Source organism: Pezoporus wallicus, unplaced genomic scaffold (assembly GCF_028554395.1).
Source record: "Pezoporus wallicus isolate ANWC-B61680 ecotype Strahan unplaced genomic scaffold, APGP_CSIRO_Pwel_v1 contig_6155, whole genome shotgun sequence".
Lineage (NCBI taxonomy): Eukaryota > Metazoa > Chordata > Aves > Psittaciformes > Psittacidae > Pezoporus > Pezoporus wallicus.
In genome coordinates, this window is record NW_026637610.1 from 236,094 (window position 1) to 252,106 (window position 16,013).

The following is a 16,013-nucleotide window of genomic DNA, read 5'->3' on the forward strand; positions in this document are numbered from 1 at the left end:
GGTTTGGCTTTGGATCAAGCCGGAGGGAGCCGCATGGCAGGCACTGTCTCCTGGAGTGTGGGACCATCTGTCACTGCCCAGTGGCTGCCAGCACCAAGCTCCCAAGCTCCATCCTGTGACCGAGGCTCCTGCAGCTTCTCCTGCACCGAGGTCCCTCTGTCTGACCCCGCACTGAGCCATGAAACCCCCCCTGCTCCGTGCCAGGGGCCCCAAGATCTGTGGCAGGGAAGGATGCTGTGGTCCCGAGCATTCCCAGCACCCTGCTGTTCCTTAGCTGGGGTGCAGGCTGGCTCTGCTCAGTCCATTGTGGGCTGGGGATGCCCAGCAGGGGATGGGGTATGAGGCTGAGCACTGGTGGGCACCAGCCCCCCTCTCCTTTATGTAACTGCCAGCATTAATCCCTCACAGCTGTGGCTCGACTCCAGGGAAGAGAATAATCCTGATGGAGATCCTTGGCCTCTGCTCAGATTAACGGGCTGTGGGCAGGCAGAGGCTCAGCTGCCAGCCCACAGCGCCACTGCAGCCGAGTTTGCTGACCCCTGGCACCTCTGGCCCCACACGAAGGGCCTTTTTGTCCACTCCATGGGCTGTACATGTGTGCACCAGGGGCAGCAGGGTGACTGAGTGTCTCAAGTGCTGGCTCAGCCATGCCAGGAGGGCAGTGAAGTTGACAATGGGTCTCGTTTTGCCCCTTGGCACAAACAGAGCCATGGTGGTGGCTGTCCCATGGGCACATGTGACTGGTACCCCCCTGCCTGGGGTCTGCACCCTTGCTGGGTGCTGCAGGCAGGGGAGGGTGCTGCTGCCAGCCCATGGCAGGAGACGAGACACAATCCAGCCCGGTTGCCACCATGTGTGCCCCCACCCTGCAGCTGGTCACCCCTCCACAAAACCATGGGAACCACAGCTTTGCCCATGAGGGCTTTATTGTCTTGTACCGGGGGGTGAGAGGAGGGTGCAGGGTCCCCAAGGGGAAGAGGAGGGTGCAGGGATGTGAGCAGAGGGTACCGAGGGGGGTCTATGGCTTCTCTCCTTCAGTGCTACTGCCCCGCGGTGCTGCCTCGGGGCAGGGGGTGCTGGGCAGGGTCTGCAGCCACGCCGGCGGGTGCCGGGCCTGGGGGCTCCCGTGCTGGTGGGTCTGGGACTCTCAGCTCTCCTCCTCGGGGACGGGGGCCGCGGCGGGGCCGCGGCTCCGCTCCTCGGTGTCGCCCGCGGGCAGGAGCAGCGCCGGGCTGGGGCTGGAGTGCCGCGGTTTGCGCATGAAAGGGAAGACCCTGCGGGCACAGCAGGGTCAGTGCTGGCAGCCACCACCCCAGCACCGCGCCGGGGCCAGCCCTGCCCTCACCTCTTCTTGGTCTCCGGAGGGATGACGGCCTCGGCCAGGAGGTTCCTGTAGAGCTCCGACTTGAGGAAGCGCGGGTACGAGTCCTGGGCGGGCAGAGGTGTCAGGATCCTGCTCTGCCCTGCCCTGCCCTGCCCGCCCTCACCCACCTTCTTCATGAGCATGTAGATGTGCATCTGGGCATCGTCCATCACGTAGCGGTGGGGCGTCTTGATGCCCTCCAGTGTCCGCTCCATGGTCTTGCTGTCGATGTTCACCCAGCGAGTGGCCCCGGGAGCCAGGAACTGCCTGGGGGGTGCCCGGCCCCTGCACTGTGATGGCCTGACTCCCCCTCAAAACCTTGCCCCCCAAACCTTGCCCCACTGGCACTCACTGGTAGATAGAGTCCACAATCTCGTGGATGCGGGACTGCTCCCCATAGCGCAGCTCCTCACATGCCTCCCAGAAGCTCAGGTTCTCGGCTGGGGAGGGGGACATGGTGTTGGCGATGGGGTTGTGGTGCTGGGCACCCTCAAAGTCCACCGTGGCTGGGCACATGGCCCAGCAACCACCCCTGGGATGGAGCCAGCTGGTGTGAAGTGGTACAGGGGTGCTGGGACAGGTTAGCTGGGAGATGCTGGGATTGGGAGGTCAGGTGGGGGAGGCCAGGACAGAGCAATGGGTTGGTTTGGTGTCAGGATGGGAGGGTGGATTAGGTGGTACTGGGACACAGTGGTGGGTCTGGGGGTTCTGGGATGGGAGGTTTGGGGTGCAGGGCTGGGGCTGCTCACCACTGAACTCTTTCTTGAGGAAGTCGAGGAGCTGCGCCCGGCCCAGGGGGTCCATAAGGAGCTCGCTGAAGTTGAAGCCCCAGCGCTCCACACGCAGCTTCGTGGGGGTCGGCACCCTGTGGGCAGCACCTCGTGGGGCTGGCAGGGGGCAGCCCATGGCTGCTGCATGACCCAGCACCTCATCCTGCAGGGTGGGGTACTGAGGAGCTGAGGGCTGGCAGCCCCCATGTGAGTGCTTACGTGGGGGCATTCATGGCCCAGTACGTGGTGTCGTCTGTGATCCAGGGGTTGCTGGGCAGGCAGCCAGACATGATGGGGTCGTGGGGCACGTACTGCTCATTGAACTTGATGTACCTGCCAGGACCAGCGGCTGGAGGTGGCCGGGGCCACCGGCTGCTGCTGCCACCAGCCCCAGCCACTGTGGGGTAGTGGCAGGGACACGGTGGGGATGTACTTTGTGATGGCCACAGAGCCTCGGCTCCATTCCCTGCCGAGGGCGATGGCAGTGTGGAAGCTGTGGCCGCAAGGATGTGGGTGCTCCCATCACCCCAGCAAGGACCTGGCAGCCACCAGCCACTCACCCCTCGAGGCAGATGGAAGACTTCACCCTGGTCCTGGCCATGGCCTTCCTGAAGTACTCGATCTGAGGCCAGGCACAGGGGACACGTTAGGGGTGCTGTGCAGCTCATGTCCCCTGGGAGCAGCCTCCATCCCTTGCCCCACTCACCTCCCGCTTGTAGTAATCCATATTCTTGGTCTGCAAGGGATGTGCAGGGTCAGGTGAGGGCATGGTGGGGCTGGGACACTGTGCACTGCCCTTGCCACCCTGGGCAAGAACCCAAGCATCCAGCCCCCCTCCTCACCCCAGCACCCCACAGCCCATCCTTGTGGCCCCAGCCTCATCCCTGCACCCCTCCTGGCTCAGCCAGCACAGTCTGTGGTGTGAACCCCAGCATCCACCCCCCGGCATGGCACCAGCCCTGGGTTAGTGACACTTACGTGGGCAGAGGACACGGCACCCGGTGCAGAGAAGAGAAAGTGGGTGGTTAGTGAGGGTGAGCTGGGTGGGTGAGGGTGTCTGGGGCAGCGTTAGTGGGACCATGACATGGGGAAGGACCCAGGGATGGCTGCTGGCACCCAGGGTGCTGGGGCTCCTCACGCACAGCTACACTGCAGGGATCAGGGGTACTGGCACAGAGGGGTGTCAGGTACACAGGCAAACACATGGATAACCCCCAGCTCGGCAGGGAAACAGGCTGGACACGTGGATGTTAGCAGAGCTGGGGCTCACACCCCAAATGGGTTGTGTTATGGGGTGGCAGCTCAGCACCCCAGCACACAGGGTGGCTGTGCCCTGTGCACCTCACTCACCAGCTGGACGCGGGTGGTGTGGCAGTTCCTGCGCTCGGGGCCCTGCTCCAGCACGTTGGGGGCTCCTGGCTGCAACAAGAGCATTGTGCCAGGGGCTGGCAGCACCCCTGTGCCCTCAGTGCTACCCCATCACGTACTCACTGGGGGCCGGTTGACGAGCCAGTATGCCTGCTCCTGACAGTCGATGACGATGCGGTCGCCCTTCCTTCGCTGCTTGGCCGCCCTGCCCATGCAAAGGCAGTGGAGAGGTGCTGGAACCCTGCCTGTACTGTCACCCAAGGGTGCTCCATCCCTGGCAGCTCCCTAGGGTGCAGCAATGCTGTGCCCGAACTCACCGGAGCTGCTCCCGCGCCTGCATCACCACAAAGTCCCACGTGTGGTTGATCCGCTTGTGCAGGAGGTTGTAGTTGTCCTGGGGAGCAGCAGTGGTGGTGTCATCTGGGTAGGCACGGCATGACACCCATCCCCGTGCCTGGATCTGAGTCCCGTTGGCACTCCAGCACAGGGAGTCGGTGCTGCCCCACAGGTGAGCCCCTGCTCCTGGGTGAACTGAGACACCCTAGTTCGTTGCAAGGTGAGGAGGGCAGCACTCACCTTCTCATGCTCGATCAGGTCACCCTGCCTGCGGATGTTCTTCTTGGCCAGGTAAATGGCTGCAAGAGGAGCAGTGGCACCTCAGGGAGGCCAGGAAGGGGCTCGTCCCAAGCTGGTGCAGGTGATGTGATGGTACCTACCATAGTCCAGCTCTGTGGCCGGCCACTTGGTGCTGGTCCAGAAATAGGGGGTCTGGAAAGGGAAGAGGAAGAGGCTGACGTTAGCACCATGGGTGTCGTAGTGCCGGGTAGAGGGAGCCCCAGGGCTGCAGCTGCAGCAGGACCCTACCTGGAAGCGGTAGGGCGACTCGTCTGCCCGCAGCACCAGGCTGCGGGGGTCTTTGAGGGGATAGATGTAGCCGTGCTTCACAATGAGGTTGCCGAGGTGCAGCGATTCTGGGGGAGCAGCAATGGGGCTGCACGTCTGCTCAGCAGCCTTGGCAGCCTCTGCCGTGCCGGCTGCGTGTGCCGGGGCACTCACCCTCCTCAGAGATTCCATACTTCTGGATGAGCCACTCCACGATGTCATTCCCTGGGGACCGAGGCTGTGTTAACAGGGTGCAATGGGGTCCCCCAGACTGAGCACAGGGAGGTTCCGGGGCTGGAGCACCACGGTATGGTGGGTGCCAAGGGAGTCACACAGGGTGATGGGGGCCCTGCCAAGGACATGCTGGGCCAGCCACCCCGGCGAGCGCCCGCCCTGCTCAGCCGATGCATAATTGATGCCAGCTGCAGTGCTGAGCACCCGCGGGTGCAGGGAGGAGAGCGCTGTGGGGTGCTGCTGGAATGGGTGCTGCTGGGGTCCACCCAGGTAGCTGGGTGCTCCGCGGGATTCCCTCAGGGAGCACCCAATGCCTCCCCACCCGTGCACCTCTTGGGGCGCCCCATTGAGGGTCCCACCTGTCATGGCGTGGGGGATGACAGTGATGAGCAAGCGCTGGTTCCTCATCTTGACGCCCATGTCGGGGTCCTGCATACTGACGATCATCCGCTCCATCTGCCGGGCAAGCATTCGCCACGCTCAGCCCCTTGCCCAGGGCACTGGGCCTGGACACTGCCTGGATTCACCCACCCGACACTGGCACCCTGTGCCTGGATCTGGGACAGCCCTACACCTCGCAGCCGGACCAGGGCACCCCGCAGCCGGGCGAGTGAGCAATGCCGGAGCTGCGAGGTCATCCCCGGGCCAGGGAGCCCCGGTTTCGGGGACCGAACTCTGCCGGGACCGTGGCAGCGCCCCGGGCCGGCGGGCAGAGGCTGAGCACGCATCTCCGAAGCGCTGCCGGCGGGTGTCCCCCCGCGGGGCGGTGCCCGGTGCCCGAGGAGCACTGAGTGGTGCTGGACCGCGGTCCCCGGAGATCCCAACACCCGTGCCGCCGGGGGTGCCCTGTCCCTGATGCCCGCATTTCCCAGTGCAGTGCTGGTGCCCGGGTCCCCTCGGCGCCAGGTCCCCACGGTCCCAGCACCCGGTCCATTTCGGTACCCAGTGTTCCATAGTGCCTGTGCCCGGTACCCACCATCTCAGCAGCCGTTTCTCTCGACAAGCGGTCCCCAGTGTCCCAGCGCCCGGACCCCTTAGTACCCAGTCCCCAAGGTACCAATGCCTGGTCCCCTCGGTACCCAGTCCTCAAGGTGCTTGAGCCCAGTCCCCGTTATGCCAGCGCCCCGACCCCGCGGTACCCGGTCCCCCCTATCCCACTACCGGGTCCCCTCGGTGCCCGGTCTCGGCGAGGTGTCCGCTGCCCGGGGCCGGTGCCGGCTCACCTTGCGCAGGCACGGCATCGCGAGGCGGGGGTGCAGCCGGCGGGGGCCGCCGATGGTCATCTCGGGTGCGCGCCCCGCTCCGCGCTGCTCGTCCCGGCCCCGCCCCGGCCCCGCCCCGCGCTCCCCCCGCCGCGGCTGCCGCCGTCTTTGCTGGGCCCCGACGGGCCCCCCGGTCCGCGGCACCCCCAAGCCCCATCCCCGGTACCGGCCGCTGCCCTACCCACGGGACCCCACGGCCCGGCCCGATGGGGACTGCCCTCAGCCCCTACGCGCTGCCCGGGACCGCGGCTCTGCCGGCTGGGTCAGGGGAGCGCAGGGCTCATCCCGCTCCTCGGGGGTTTGTGCTACTGGGTGCCGGCAGAGGGGCACCACTGTGGCCGTTGAGACGGGTGTGCTGGCAGAAAGCAGTACAGGCAGGGCATGAGCACGAGCACGGTGCGGGCAGGGGGGTGCAGACAGGAAGCTTGCGGAGTGCGGGCAGGGTGAACAAGGCCTTGGCAGGGTGTGGAGGCTGTGGGCAAGGGGTGGGCTGTGTGCAGGCAGGTGTGACTGGGCATGGGCAGGTGCGGGCAGAGCTGGCAGTAGGACAGGGTGCGGGCACCGGGGGTGGGTGCTGACACTGGGGCTCGGTGCGGGCAGGGTTTATACGGGGCACCAGTGGGGCAGGGTGTGGACAGTGGGACAGGATGCAGTCAGAATGTGAGCAGTGGGTCTGGGTATGCGCTGTGGGTCTAAGTGCGGACAGTGGGGCTGAGTATGGTCAGCGGGGCTGGGGGCAGACAGGGTGCGGGCAGTGAGCCTGGGTTTGTGCACGGTTTGTGCAGAGCGGACAATGGGGCTGGTTGCAGGCAGTGGGGCAGGGTGTGGGCAGGATGCGGGCAGTGGGGCTGGTTGCGGGCAGTGGGGCAAGGTGCAGACAGGATGCGGGCAGTGGGGCTGGGTAGGGGCCGTGGGGGCTGGTTGCAGGCAGTGGGCCTGGGTACGGAGAGGGTGCGGGCAGTGGGTGCCGGTGCGGGCAGGGTTTGTGCAGAGAGGCAGTGGGCCTGGGTACAGGCAGCGGGGCAGGGTGCGGGCAGCGGGCAGGGTCTGTGCGGGTTTGCGCGGCGCTGCGCACGGCGGATGAGCTCACTGCAGTCTCGCCGCCCATGAGCGGCGGGGCTGGAGCCGCCCGGCGCCGAGGGGCGGGGGCGGGCGGGGGCGGGCAGCGGAGCCACCGCGTCTGCGGGAGCCGCCGCCGCCGCCCCGCCGGGCCGCGCCGGGCAGCGCAGCGGGAGCGCAGCGGGAGCGCAGCGGGAGAGGCCAGAACGCGGAGCGGGGCAGCGGGCCCCGGCGGAGCCGCCGATACCGGCAGAGCCGCGCCCCGGGCCCCGGCAGCGGCCGCCCCGCCCGGCCCCGGGGGCGCTGGGCCCGGCCCGGCCATGCTTGGGCTGGATGTATGCGAGGCCGGCGGGCAGCTGCTGGAGCTGCTCTGGCTGGCGCTATGCTACCGAGGTGAGCGGCGGCGGGCCAGGCGGCGCGGCCCCGCAGCGGGAGGGCATCGCCCGGGTGCCCCGGGGGCGGCGGCGGCGGGGGGGAGCATCGCCCCGGGTGCGCAGCGGGTGAACATCGCCCCGGGCGCCCGCTGTGTTCAGGAGAGCATCACCCCAGGCCCGGGGTGCCGGAGCACCACGTACGGGCGGGGGGGGACTCCCCCGCAGCCAGGCCTTTGGCACCCAGCGCCCACCGCACGGTTCGGCCACCCCTGCGGGGTTGAGCGAGCCACGGGGAGGGGGCATCCCCGGGTGGGAGGCAGCGCGGCCGGTGCTGCACGCTGTCGTGACAGCCGAGGTGCAGGGGCTATCGCTGGGGACCCAGGGGCGCAGCGGGGCCATCGCTCCTTGCTCCGCTCACTGCCGCTGCCCCGGGGACACGCACAGCTGGACCGGGGTCCGGCGCCTGAGCGACGTGTCCCCGGCCCCAGGCTGTGTCCCCAGGGATGGGGTTTCCAGGGGTTCTGGGGGGCTCAGTGCTTGTAGTCACAGGGTGTGGGGGGCGATACAGCAGGCAGGGCAGCGTCGGGCTGTGGGGCATCCCCCACCCTTGTGCCCCCCAGCAGCCTGGCACCCACTGCAGGCGCTGTTACCCTCAGAGCTGGCTTTATTCACTGCAGCCCCCGGTGGTTTGGGTTTGGGGTGGGAGATGGGGCTGGTGGCTGCCTAGCGGGGTTGCAGGAGGTGACAAGAACCTCTCTGATTGATGAGGCACGAAGGGCACCCGCGGGCCGCGGTCGTCTGCAGGCACCCTCAGCACTGTGCGCACCGCGTAGGCACCAGCGCGTCCTGCTCCATGACCATGCGGAAATGCAGCCGGTGGCAACACCTCTGGTCTCAGCTGTGGCACCAGGCCCTGAGGACACGGAGCCTGGCAGTATCCCCATGGCCCTGAGCAGGGGGACAATGAGGCTGCCCCATAGGGGCTGCCTGCATCCATCCGCAGTTTACCCCAGCTCAGTTGCCCCCTGCCCACCAGTGCCTGTTTATCAAGGGGTGGGGGTGTCTCCAGGGTGTCCCTGGGGTGTCCCCAGGGCGGTGGGACTGCCACTGCCTGTCCCCCGCAGACATCATGGCTGACAAGGAGGGGGTGACGCTATCGCTGGAGGAGGAGGAGGATGCCGACGTGGCCCTGGCGTACAAGACGCCGGAGAAGAAGAGCCTGCGGGAGATCCAGGAGCTGGACCCGGGGGATGAGAGCCTGCAGAAGTACAAGCAGGCGCTGCTGGGTACCATCCCTGTGGCCGTAGGTAAGGCTGGGGGCTGCCCCCCAGGGCTGGGCACCTCGGTACCCTGGCATCCCTGCTGGGTGATGCAGCCTCAGCACGTGCAGGTTGCTCAGGCATCCCCAGTGCCCATGGGGCATTCCCAGCAGGGAGGGTTTGCATCACCCATGGGTGCTACCTGTGCCCCCCACCTGCACAGAGACCTCAGCATCCCCCTGCAGACAGGGTAATGATTCTCGGGGACCCCGGTTGCCTTGGTTACGGGATCACCGCCGCAGTTTCCATAGGAACAGTTACAAGGGACCAGGAAATTCATTGGGATGATGGAGATGGAGTGAGCAGCCGCAGGAGGCTGGGATGGCACGACTGACAGTGCCCGCATGGTGCTCCTCACTCCCCATGGCATCCATAGCAGCCACCCCAGCCTGGTGCTGCCCTCAGTGTCCGTGGGTGCCCCCCACAGGTCTGTGGGGTCTGTGGGCTCAGCACTCTGCCATGCTGCCTAATGGGTGCATGAGAGCTGGGGGGATGGTGTGTGCAAGCTGGTGAGGTGTGTACAAACCAGTGGGGTGCATGAGGTGTGCACAATGGTGTGTGTGCAAGCTGGGGGTGGTTGGGGGCGTGCAGGCTGGGGTGTGCAGGAAGGGTGCCTGCCCCAAGGGATGCCTTTATCTGCACATCTTGCCTCTTCCTTCCCATTGCTCTGGCCTGCTCCTGAGCCAAGGAGCACCATACCCCAAGAGATATCTGCATCTGGGCCCTTGAGATGTGCTCTTACCCCAAAGGTGCTGATGCCACTGTTGGGGCTGGGCTGAGATGCTCCCAGCCTTTTGCACCCTGCCTGGGCTGCCCAGCACCCTCTGGCTCCTAACACTCCACCATGGACACTGTGGCCCTTCATGCTGTTACAGGGAGGGGGGGGCACGGGCAGCCCCCTGGCTGTGTGGGAGCAAAGGGGCCAGTGGCAGTGGGCTGGGCACGGGTGGGTAAGGGCTGCACCCTGCTGCTTATCCCTAGATGCCAGCGTGCCCAACGTGCAGGTGACGAAGCTCACCCTGATGTGCGAGCAGGCGCCGGGGCCCATCACCATGGACCTGACAGGTGAGCAATGGGCACCCATGGGAGGAGGAGGAGGAGGAAGAGGAAGGGGGGCAAGGCTGAATGGGCCATTTCCCTGCACAGGAGACTTGGAGGTGCTGCGGGGCCGAGCCTTTGTGCTGAAGGAAGGGGTGGACTACAGGGTGAAGGTGTCCTTCAAGGTGAGGTGGGATTATAATGCCCTGCTGCCCTTACACTCCGGGGTCCCTCTACAATGGGATCCCTGCTCCCCATGGGTCCTTTTTCCACATGTCCCTGCTGCACATGGTCTCTTCTGCACCCATGGGTCCCAGCTGCCCTGGCATCCCTGACACCCAGGGTCTCTGTGCCCTTGGGGTGTCTGGCTCCTACCCCTCACCCTGAAAGTCCGTGCCCCTCTGGGGGTCCCTGACCCCCTGGGAATCCTTGGTGTCCCCATCGCTGAAACCCCAGCGTGCCTTCTTCTCTCAGAGGTTCTATCTGTGTGGGGTCCTTGTCTTTCCCAGTGGTTCCTGGAGGTCTCATTGGAAGGGGTGTCCCTCCCATCTCAGGGTCCCTGCCCCACTCGGAGGTCCCTGCCATGCTGGGGTCCCTGCCACCGTTGATATGCTGCCCAATGCCCAATACTGACCAAGAGGCTGGATCCTGGGGTAGGGGGGATTGGGATGGGGGTGCACCCCACCCAGGCCAGGGGTCCCAGGGTAGCAGTGGGTGTGCTGTGGAGCAACACCCATGGCACCCCTGCCTTGCGCCCGCAGGTCAACAGGGAGATCGTCTGCGGGCTGCGGTGCCTGCACCTCACCTACCGCCGGGGCCGGCCCGGTGAGTGGGGTTGGGGGGCTGGAGGGCGGCTCATGCCACTCTGGCCCCGCTCATTCCTCCCTCCTGTCCCCTTCTCGCCCAGTGGACCGCGATGTCTTCATGGTGGGCAGCTACGCGCCGCGGGCCGAGGAGTACGAGGTGGTGACGCCGGCGGAGGAGGCGCCGCGGGGCTGGCTGGCGCGGGGCTCCTACCGGGTCCGCTCCCTTGTCACCGACGACGACAAGATAGAGCATCTGTCCTGGGAGTGGAGCCTCTGCATAAGGAAGGCCTGGGAGGACTGAACCCCCCGTCCGCACCCCGGTTCCCCCCGCCAGCTCGGGGACGCGGTGCCTGCCAGCCCGGGGGACCCTGCTCCGGCATCGCCGCTGTGTGGGGTCGGGGGGGTCCACGGGCAGCGGGCGCTCGCGGTCGCGGTCTTCGCAACCAAAGTTATTTTTAATTGCTCTTTTTATTTAACCCCCGTCGCCCGCTCGGTCCCCATCGCCAGGGCTGGGCCGCGACCCTGCCGCGGCAGCACCTGGCCGGAGGCTGTGCTCTTCCATCGCCATTAAATCCCACAGACTGGTCTCTTACTGGTGTGTCTGCGCTCCCACCGGCTCTGCCTGTTTCCCGTCCCTCTGCCGCTGGCAGGGCCGGGTCCTGTTGCAGGGATGGGTGGCTGGAAAACGGCCACCTGGTCCCGTTGCCTTATCGGCAGCGCCGGGCAGCCAGTAGCGGAGGGACACGAGCCCCAGGGCACCGGCACGACCCGCCCCGGGCCCTTATCTGTGCCCTCACCTCCCCGGGCACCAGCTTTGGTGAGGGCACCATGAGGGGCTGCGGGGCCCGGCTGGTTTGGCTGCTGGTGCTGGAGCTGGCCTGGCTGGGACCAGTGTTGCGGGGCGAGGAGAAGGATGGGGAGATGGAGGTGGAGGAGGAAGATGAAATGCTCTCAGATGAGCTCGGGGAGGAGGATGGTGTCCTGGTGCTGCACGAATACAATTTTGCCCGTGCCCTGAGTGAGCACCGGCTTCTGCTGGTGGAGTTCTGTAAGTGCCCCACTGTGGGCAGGGGTATGGGCAGAACCAGACACGGACGTGGGTGCAGAGAGGGGCACAGGATGGGGATGTGGGCAGGGGCACAAGGCATGGATGTGACAGGGCAGGGTATGGTGCATGGCATGAGGACGGGGACACGGAGCAGTGACACAGGCAGAGGCATGGGGCACGGGATGTGTAATGGGAATGGGACACAGGGCATAGGCACATAGTTGGGGTGTGGGACATGTGCCCTGGAGCAGGCTAGAGCCCAACATGCTCACGCAGCCTTACATGCCCTGGCAACCCACCGAGCTCACCCTGGGGACCAACCACCAGCCCTTGCCCACAGACGCGCCCTGGTGCAGGCACTGCCAGCGGCTGGCCCCTGCCTACACCCAGGCAGCTGTGGCGCTGAGGAACGAGTCCAGCCCGGCACGGCTGGGCAAGGTGGATGCCACAGCACAGACAGCCCTGGCCAAGGAGTTTGGCATCACCTCCTACCCCACACTCAAGCTCTTTCGTGACGGCAACCGCACCCACCCCATCGACTACACCGGTAGGGCTGTGGCCACGGCACTGTTGTGGGGATGCTGTGATGGGTGCTGGGGTGGGATGGGTGTGCAAGGATGGGTGGCAGTGGGTGATGGTGAGATGGGTGTCAGTGTCCTCATGGGGACTGCAGGGTGGTGATGGAGAGCAGGTGATGGCATGGGGTGATGGCAAGCGGGTGGCTGGGGGCTGATGGCACAGCGTGGGTGCAGCCCAGTGAGGGTGGCCGGGGTGACGGCCCCCGTGGCAGGCCGCATGGACATGAAGGGCATCGTGGGCTGGATGCAGCGTCGGGCCAGCCCCAGCGCCATGCTGCTGCAGGACACTGACACCGCCAGCACCTTCATCAGCTCCCAGGACCTGGTGGTCGTCGGCTTCTTCAAGGTGGGTTGGGGTGGGTAAGGGCTGGACTGGGGCTGTGCCCATGGCCACGGCTGCTCACGGGTGGCTGTGCAGGACCTGGGGGGCGAGGCAGCCCAGGTGTTCTACGAGGTGGCCATGGAGATGGTGGATGTGCCATTTGGTGTGGCTGAGGCGACCGAGCTCTTCCAGGCGTACGGGCTGTCGGCCGACACCGTCTGCCTCTTCAAGGTGAGGAGGTAGTGCAGGGGCTGTGGGCACATCCTGCCCACCGCAGCCCTCACCGTGCTCTGCACTGTCAGTTCAACGAGGGTCGGACAGACTTCCCCGTGGACCCAGCACAGGGGCTGGATGCGGCTGAGCTCACCCAGCTGATCCGCGCCCACAGCCTGGAGCTGGTGGTGGAGTTCACCAGAGAGGTACAGCCTGTCCCTGCACCCATCCTTGCTGGAGCCAGGGCCCTGCCCTCACCCTCCTCGTACTCCATAGACCTCCGACCAGATCTTCAGTGCCAAGATCCCACACCACATGCTGCTCTTCCTCAACAAGTCATCGTCGGCACAGCTGGCACTGCGGGATGGCTTCCAGGCGGCTGCTGGTGCCTTCAGGGGCAAGGTGAGCAGGTCCCATGGTGGGGACCCACAGCCGCAGGTGACACCAGCCTCATGTCACCCACCCATCTCCCAGGTGCTGTTCGTGGTGGTGGATGTGACCGGGGATGGAGCCAACGTCCTGACCTTCTTTGGCATGACCCCCGCTGATGCCCCCACCCTACGCCTAGTCAAGATGAAGAACAACCGCAAGTACCGCATGGAGCAGGATTCCTTCTCGGACACAGCCATAAGCACCTTCATCCAGGCTGTGCTGGACGGCAAAGTGAAGGTGAGGGGTGCGGCACTGTGCCAACCAACCAGCAACAGGGGTGCTGGTTGCTCCAAAGCCTGATGGACACACCAACTTGTGCTGTCAGGCCTGAGGATCTGGGGGGGGCTTATGGGGAAGGAGGCAGGGGATCATTGATGTGGAGACACACAGAGCTGGGGTGGTGTCAGAGGGGAAGCAGCGGTCCGACGTACAGGAGCACCCCCTGGCTGCCGTGGGGCCCTGGCACCGCTCAGCCCAGGCTGTGGCTGTCCCGACTGTCCCCACAGCCCCACCTGCTGAGCGCGGAGCCACCCGAGGACTGGGACACGCGGGCTGTTAAGGTGCTGGTGGGTCAGACCTTCGAGCAGGTGGCGTTTGATGAGACCAAGAGCGTCTTTGTCAAGTTCTGTAAGTGCTGGGACCCCCATAAGCCCCTGGGCTCAGCCTCCCTGCCGCAGCCCCAGTCCCACCTCAGCCCCCTCAGCCTGACCCACACAGAGCCGTGTCCCGGCCTGGTCCCCGGCACTGTGCCTGCCCCACAGATGCACCGTGGTGCTCCCACTGCCAGGCGATGGCGGCGGCCTGGGAGGAGCTGGGGGAGCGCTACAAGGACCACGAGGACATCATCATCGCCGAGTTGGATGCCACGGCCAACGAGATGGAGAACGTCACCATCACCAGCTTCCCCACCCTCCACTACTTCCCCGCGGGGCCAGGCAGGAAGGTGGGTGAGGGCACCAGAGGGTGCTGTGCCAGAACCCAGGTGATGGGGTCACTCATCATCATCCATCTTTCCACCCCGTGGCTGCAGATGGTTGAGTTCAAGGGCTCCCGCGACGTGGAGACCTTCTCCAAGTTCCTGGAAAACGGGGGAATGCTGCCTGAGGAGCCACCTGTGGTGAGCAGGGTCTTCCCACCCCCCTGGGGTGCCTCCAGCCTCTGTGGGGTGGGGGACAGATCCTGTGGGATGGGGACAGGCAGGAGCTGTGTCTGTCCATGGCTCACTGCTGCCTTCTCCAGGTGCCCAAGACCCCTGAGAATGGCACAGGCAGCAAGGAGCAGAGCGCATCCCGGGATGAGCTGTGAGCCCTGTCCCACTCCAGTGCGTGCTATAAACCACCTGGAAACCATGTGGGCTCTGGTCTGTGTCTGCAGCTCCACAGCACCATGGCAGCAAGTCTTGGGGAGCACCCACGTCTTGGGGACAGGGCAGGGCTGACGATCAGCAGAGGAGGGTGCAGCAAGGGGCCCTTCAAGGGCCCTCTGCCTCCCCAGGGTGCTGGGCCGGCACAGCCCCATGTGTGCTGCAGCACTTGGACTGGCAGCCCTATGATGGCACAGGGTGGCCAGGGCTGCAGGAAACACAGCTGTGACAGGGCAGTCTCCCTCACGCTGGGCTGCCAGGGTGCAGGTGAAGGGGGCTGGCGGAGCCCCTGTTTCATAGCTCGCAGGCAGCTCTCCCACCCCAGGCCTGGGCTCCACAGCCATGCACCAGCCCAACACGGGGCTCCACATGCTCCTCTTCAGCCTGGCTTGCAACCTCTTGGACCCCCCCAGCATCCCCTCAAGGCCCATCACCATCCCCTCTCCCCTGGGTTTGCTGCTCCCTGACCCCGAGCTGTTCCTCCGTGGGAAACATGTTGGTTTCCTGGGGCCGGTACCTGCCCTGCCACCCCTCCATGGAGCCCATCACTGCCCCAGCCTCATCATGTGCCCAGGCCCTTTGCCATCCTGCTCCATCTGCTGGCTGCGGGGGCCACGGTGTCTATTCCACAGGGAAGGAAGAAAGCAGCAGGCGGTGGGACATGGGGTTTTATTCACTTTATCCAAGTACCTTTGAAAAGATCATTGTACATGTCAGCACATGAGAACGTAGAGGAGAAGGGGGCTGCGCGGCCACTGTACATATTTACAGGGGACCCCCTGAGAAAAAAGGGGGAGACGGAAATTCCGGGCACGTTCACAACCTCACCAGACACAACCATCAGAACTCAAAAAACCAGGGAGGGAAACCCCTCGTAACGCTGTTCCTGGGCTGAAAACGATTGTGGATTTTGCTGGACTTCATGTAGAGTATAGGCAAGTCACAGAACCGTGTTTTAAAGGCACTCGGTGACATATACAACGGGCTGAGTCACATCCCGGCGCCGTGCTACAGGGTCCCCAGCAGCCCCAATGCCAGGAGCAGTGCTGGGCAGGGCAAGTGTCAATGTGGAAGCCCCATGGCTTTGGGAGCTGCCTTGGTTTCAAAAGGGCTGGTCTCAAAAGAGCTGGCACAGAGCTGTAGCTGTGCTGGAGCAGGGCAGGGCCAAGGGCAGGGTGGTGGGAGCACCAGGGCAGCCCTCAGCTTTCTTGCATCTGAGTAAGCCCAGGAGGCTTCCAAGGTGCTGCTGGCTGCCCCACTGGGTGCCCTGGCTCTACAGGAGCCCCACACACTGGCATCAATCACCCCTCTGCTCTCACAGCAGGCTGCAGTGCTCTCATGCTGCCTCCTGAGACACAGAAGCCAACAAGATGCAGGACTCTAAAAATAGACATTTCTTGTCCTCAACTTTAGTGTCTTATCAGTTCCATCCCCTATGTTTCTCCTAAGAAGAGTCCCCTGTCCAGAGCTGGAGCTCAGCATCAGGAGCTACAGTGAACTAACCCTTCTCCAGGGGCACACTGTTGGGGGGATGAGCACATGGGCTGTGGGATGCCAGAACCCAGCCTGCCAGCCCAGCCCC

General features: G+C 65.3%; 3 protein-coding genes across 8 annotated transcripts; 2 read left to right on the forward strand and 1 right to left on the reverse strand.

Moving 5' to 3' along the window:
- Positions 1–928: 928 nt before the first annotated feature.
- RGS11 (regulator of G protein signaling 11) lies at positions 929–5,961 on the reverse strand. 3 transcript variants are annotated; one of them, XM_057406657.1, is made up of 17 exons: positions 5,841–5,961; positions 4,977–5,073; positions 4,558–4,608; positions 4,366–4,472; positions 4,218–4,269; positions 4,078–4,136; positions 3,819–3,895; positions 3,625–3,706; positions 3,484–3,552; positions 2,840–2,863; positions 2,694–2,755; positions 2,353–2,466; positions 2,113–2,228; positions 1,716–1,803; positions 1,492–1,630; positions 1,346–1,428; positions 929–1,274 (listed from the first exon to the last, which is right to left on the reverse strand). In XM_057406657.1, exons 1-17 carry the CDS (start codon positions 5,898–5,900, stop codon positions 1,148–1,150), a joined length of 1,407 nt encoding a protein of 468 aa, XP_057262640.1. In that variant the 5' UTR covers positions 5,901–5,961; the 3' UTR covers positions 929–1,147. The 3 variants fall into 3 exon arrangements, with proteins under 3 accessions (XP_057262640.1, XP_057262639.1, XP_057262641.1); XM_057406656.1 differs by having other exon boundaries at positions 2,840–2,869; XM_057406658.1 differs by lacking the exons at positions 4,218–4,269; positions 4,366–4,472; positions 4,558–4,608; positions 4,977–5,073; positions 5,841–5,961 and having other exon boundaries at positions 2,840–2,869; positions 3,819–3,921; positions 4,078–4,119.
- Positions 5,962–7,177: 1,216 nt separating this feature from the next.
- On the forward strand, positions 7,178–10,871 carry ARHGDIG (Rho GDP dissociation inhibitor gamma). 4 transcript variants are annotated; one of them, XM_057406546.1, is made up of 6 exons: positions 7,179–7,331; positions 8,437–8,619; positions 9,613–9,696; positions 9,778–9,854; positions 10,431–10,494; positions 10,577–10,871. In XM_057406546.1, the coding sequence occupies exons 1-6, from the start codon at positions 7,259–7,261 to the stop codon at positions 10,774–10,776; spliced, it is 681 nt and encodes a 226-aa protein (XP_057262529.1). In that variant the 5' UTR covers positions 7,179–7,258; the 3' UTR covers positions 10,777–10,871. The 4 variants fall into 4 exon arrangements, with proteins under 4 accessions (XP_057262527.1, XP_057262529.1, XP_057262526.1 ...); XM_057406545.1 differs by having other exon boundaries at positions 7,188–7,330; positions 8,433–8,619; XM_057406544.1 differs by having other exon boundaries at positions 7,178–7,331; positions 9,613–9,854.
- A 405-nt stretch (positions 10,872–11,276) lies between these two features.
- PDIA2 (protein disulfide isomerase family A member 2) lies at positions 11,277–14,401 on the forward strand. Its single transcript, XM_057406547.1, has 11 exons — positions 11,277–11,523; positions 11,864–12,070; positions 12,314–12,447; positions 12,520–12,654; positions 12,726–12,842; positions 12,913–13,038; positions 13,111–13,305; positions 13,575–13,695; positions 13,830–14,011; positions 14,099–14,185; positions 14,308–14,401. The coding sequence occupies exons 1-11, from the start codon at positions 11,304–11,306 to the stop codon at positions 14,371–14,373; spliced, it is 1,590 nt and encodes a 529-aa protein (XP_057262530.1). The 5' UTR covers positions 11,277–11,303; the 3' UTR covers positions 14,374–14,401.
- The last annotated feature ends 1,612 nt before the right edge of the window (positions 14,402–16,013 follow it).

Bases quoted from the DNA above. Each gene is read 5' to 3' on its own strand.
- RGS11 (XM_057406656.1), bottom strand. From the start codon at position 5,900: ATGACCATCGGCGGCCCCCGCCGGCTGCACCCCCGCCTCGCGATGCCG. The intron at 3,553-3,624 runs GTGAGTACGTGA...CTCTTGTTGCAG, and splicing joins GGCTCGTCAACCGGCCCCCA to CCAGGAGCCCCCAACGTGCT. The intron at 1,804-2,112 runs GTGAGCAGCCCC...CCCCCTCCCCAG, and splicing joins CCTCAAGAAAGAGTTCAGTG to CCGAGAACCTGAGCTTCTGG.
- ARHGDIG (XM_057406543.1), top strand. From the start codon at position 7,259: ATGCTTGGGCTGGATGTATGCGAGGCCGGCGGGCAGCTGCTGGAGCTG. The intron at 7,331-8,432 runs GGTGAGCGGCGG...TGCCTGTCCCCC, and splicing joins GGCTGGCGCTATGCTACCGA to GCAGACATCATGGCTGACAA. The intron at 9,855-10,430 runs GTGAGGTGGGAT...TTGCGCCCGCAG, and splicing joins GGGTGAAGGTGTCCTTCAAG to GTCAACAGGGAGATCGTCTG.
- PDIA2 (XM_057406547.1), top strand. From the start codon at position 11,304: ATGAGGGGCTGCGGGGCCCGGCTGGTTTGGCTGCTGGTGCTGGAGCTG. The intron at 11,524-11,863 runs GTAAGTGCCCCA...CCTTGCCCACAG, and splicing joins GCTTCTGCTGGTGGAGTTCT to ACGCGCCCTGGTGCAGGCAC. The intron at 12,448-12,519 runs GTGGGTTGGGGT...GTGGCTGTGCAG, and splicing joins TGGTCGTCGGCTTCTTCAAG to GACCTGGGGGGCGAGGCAGC.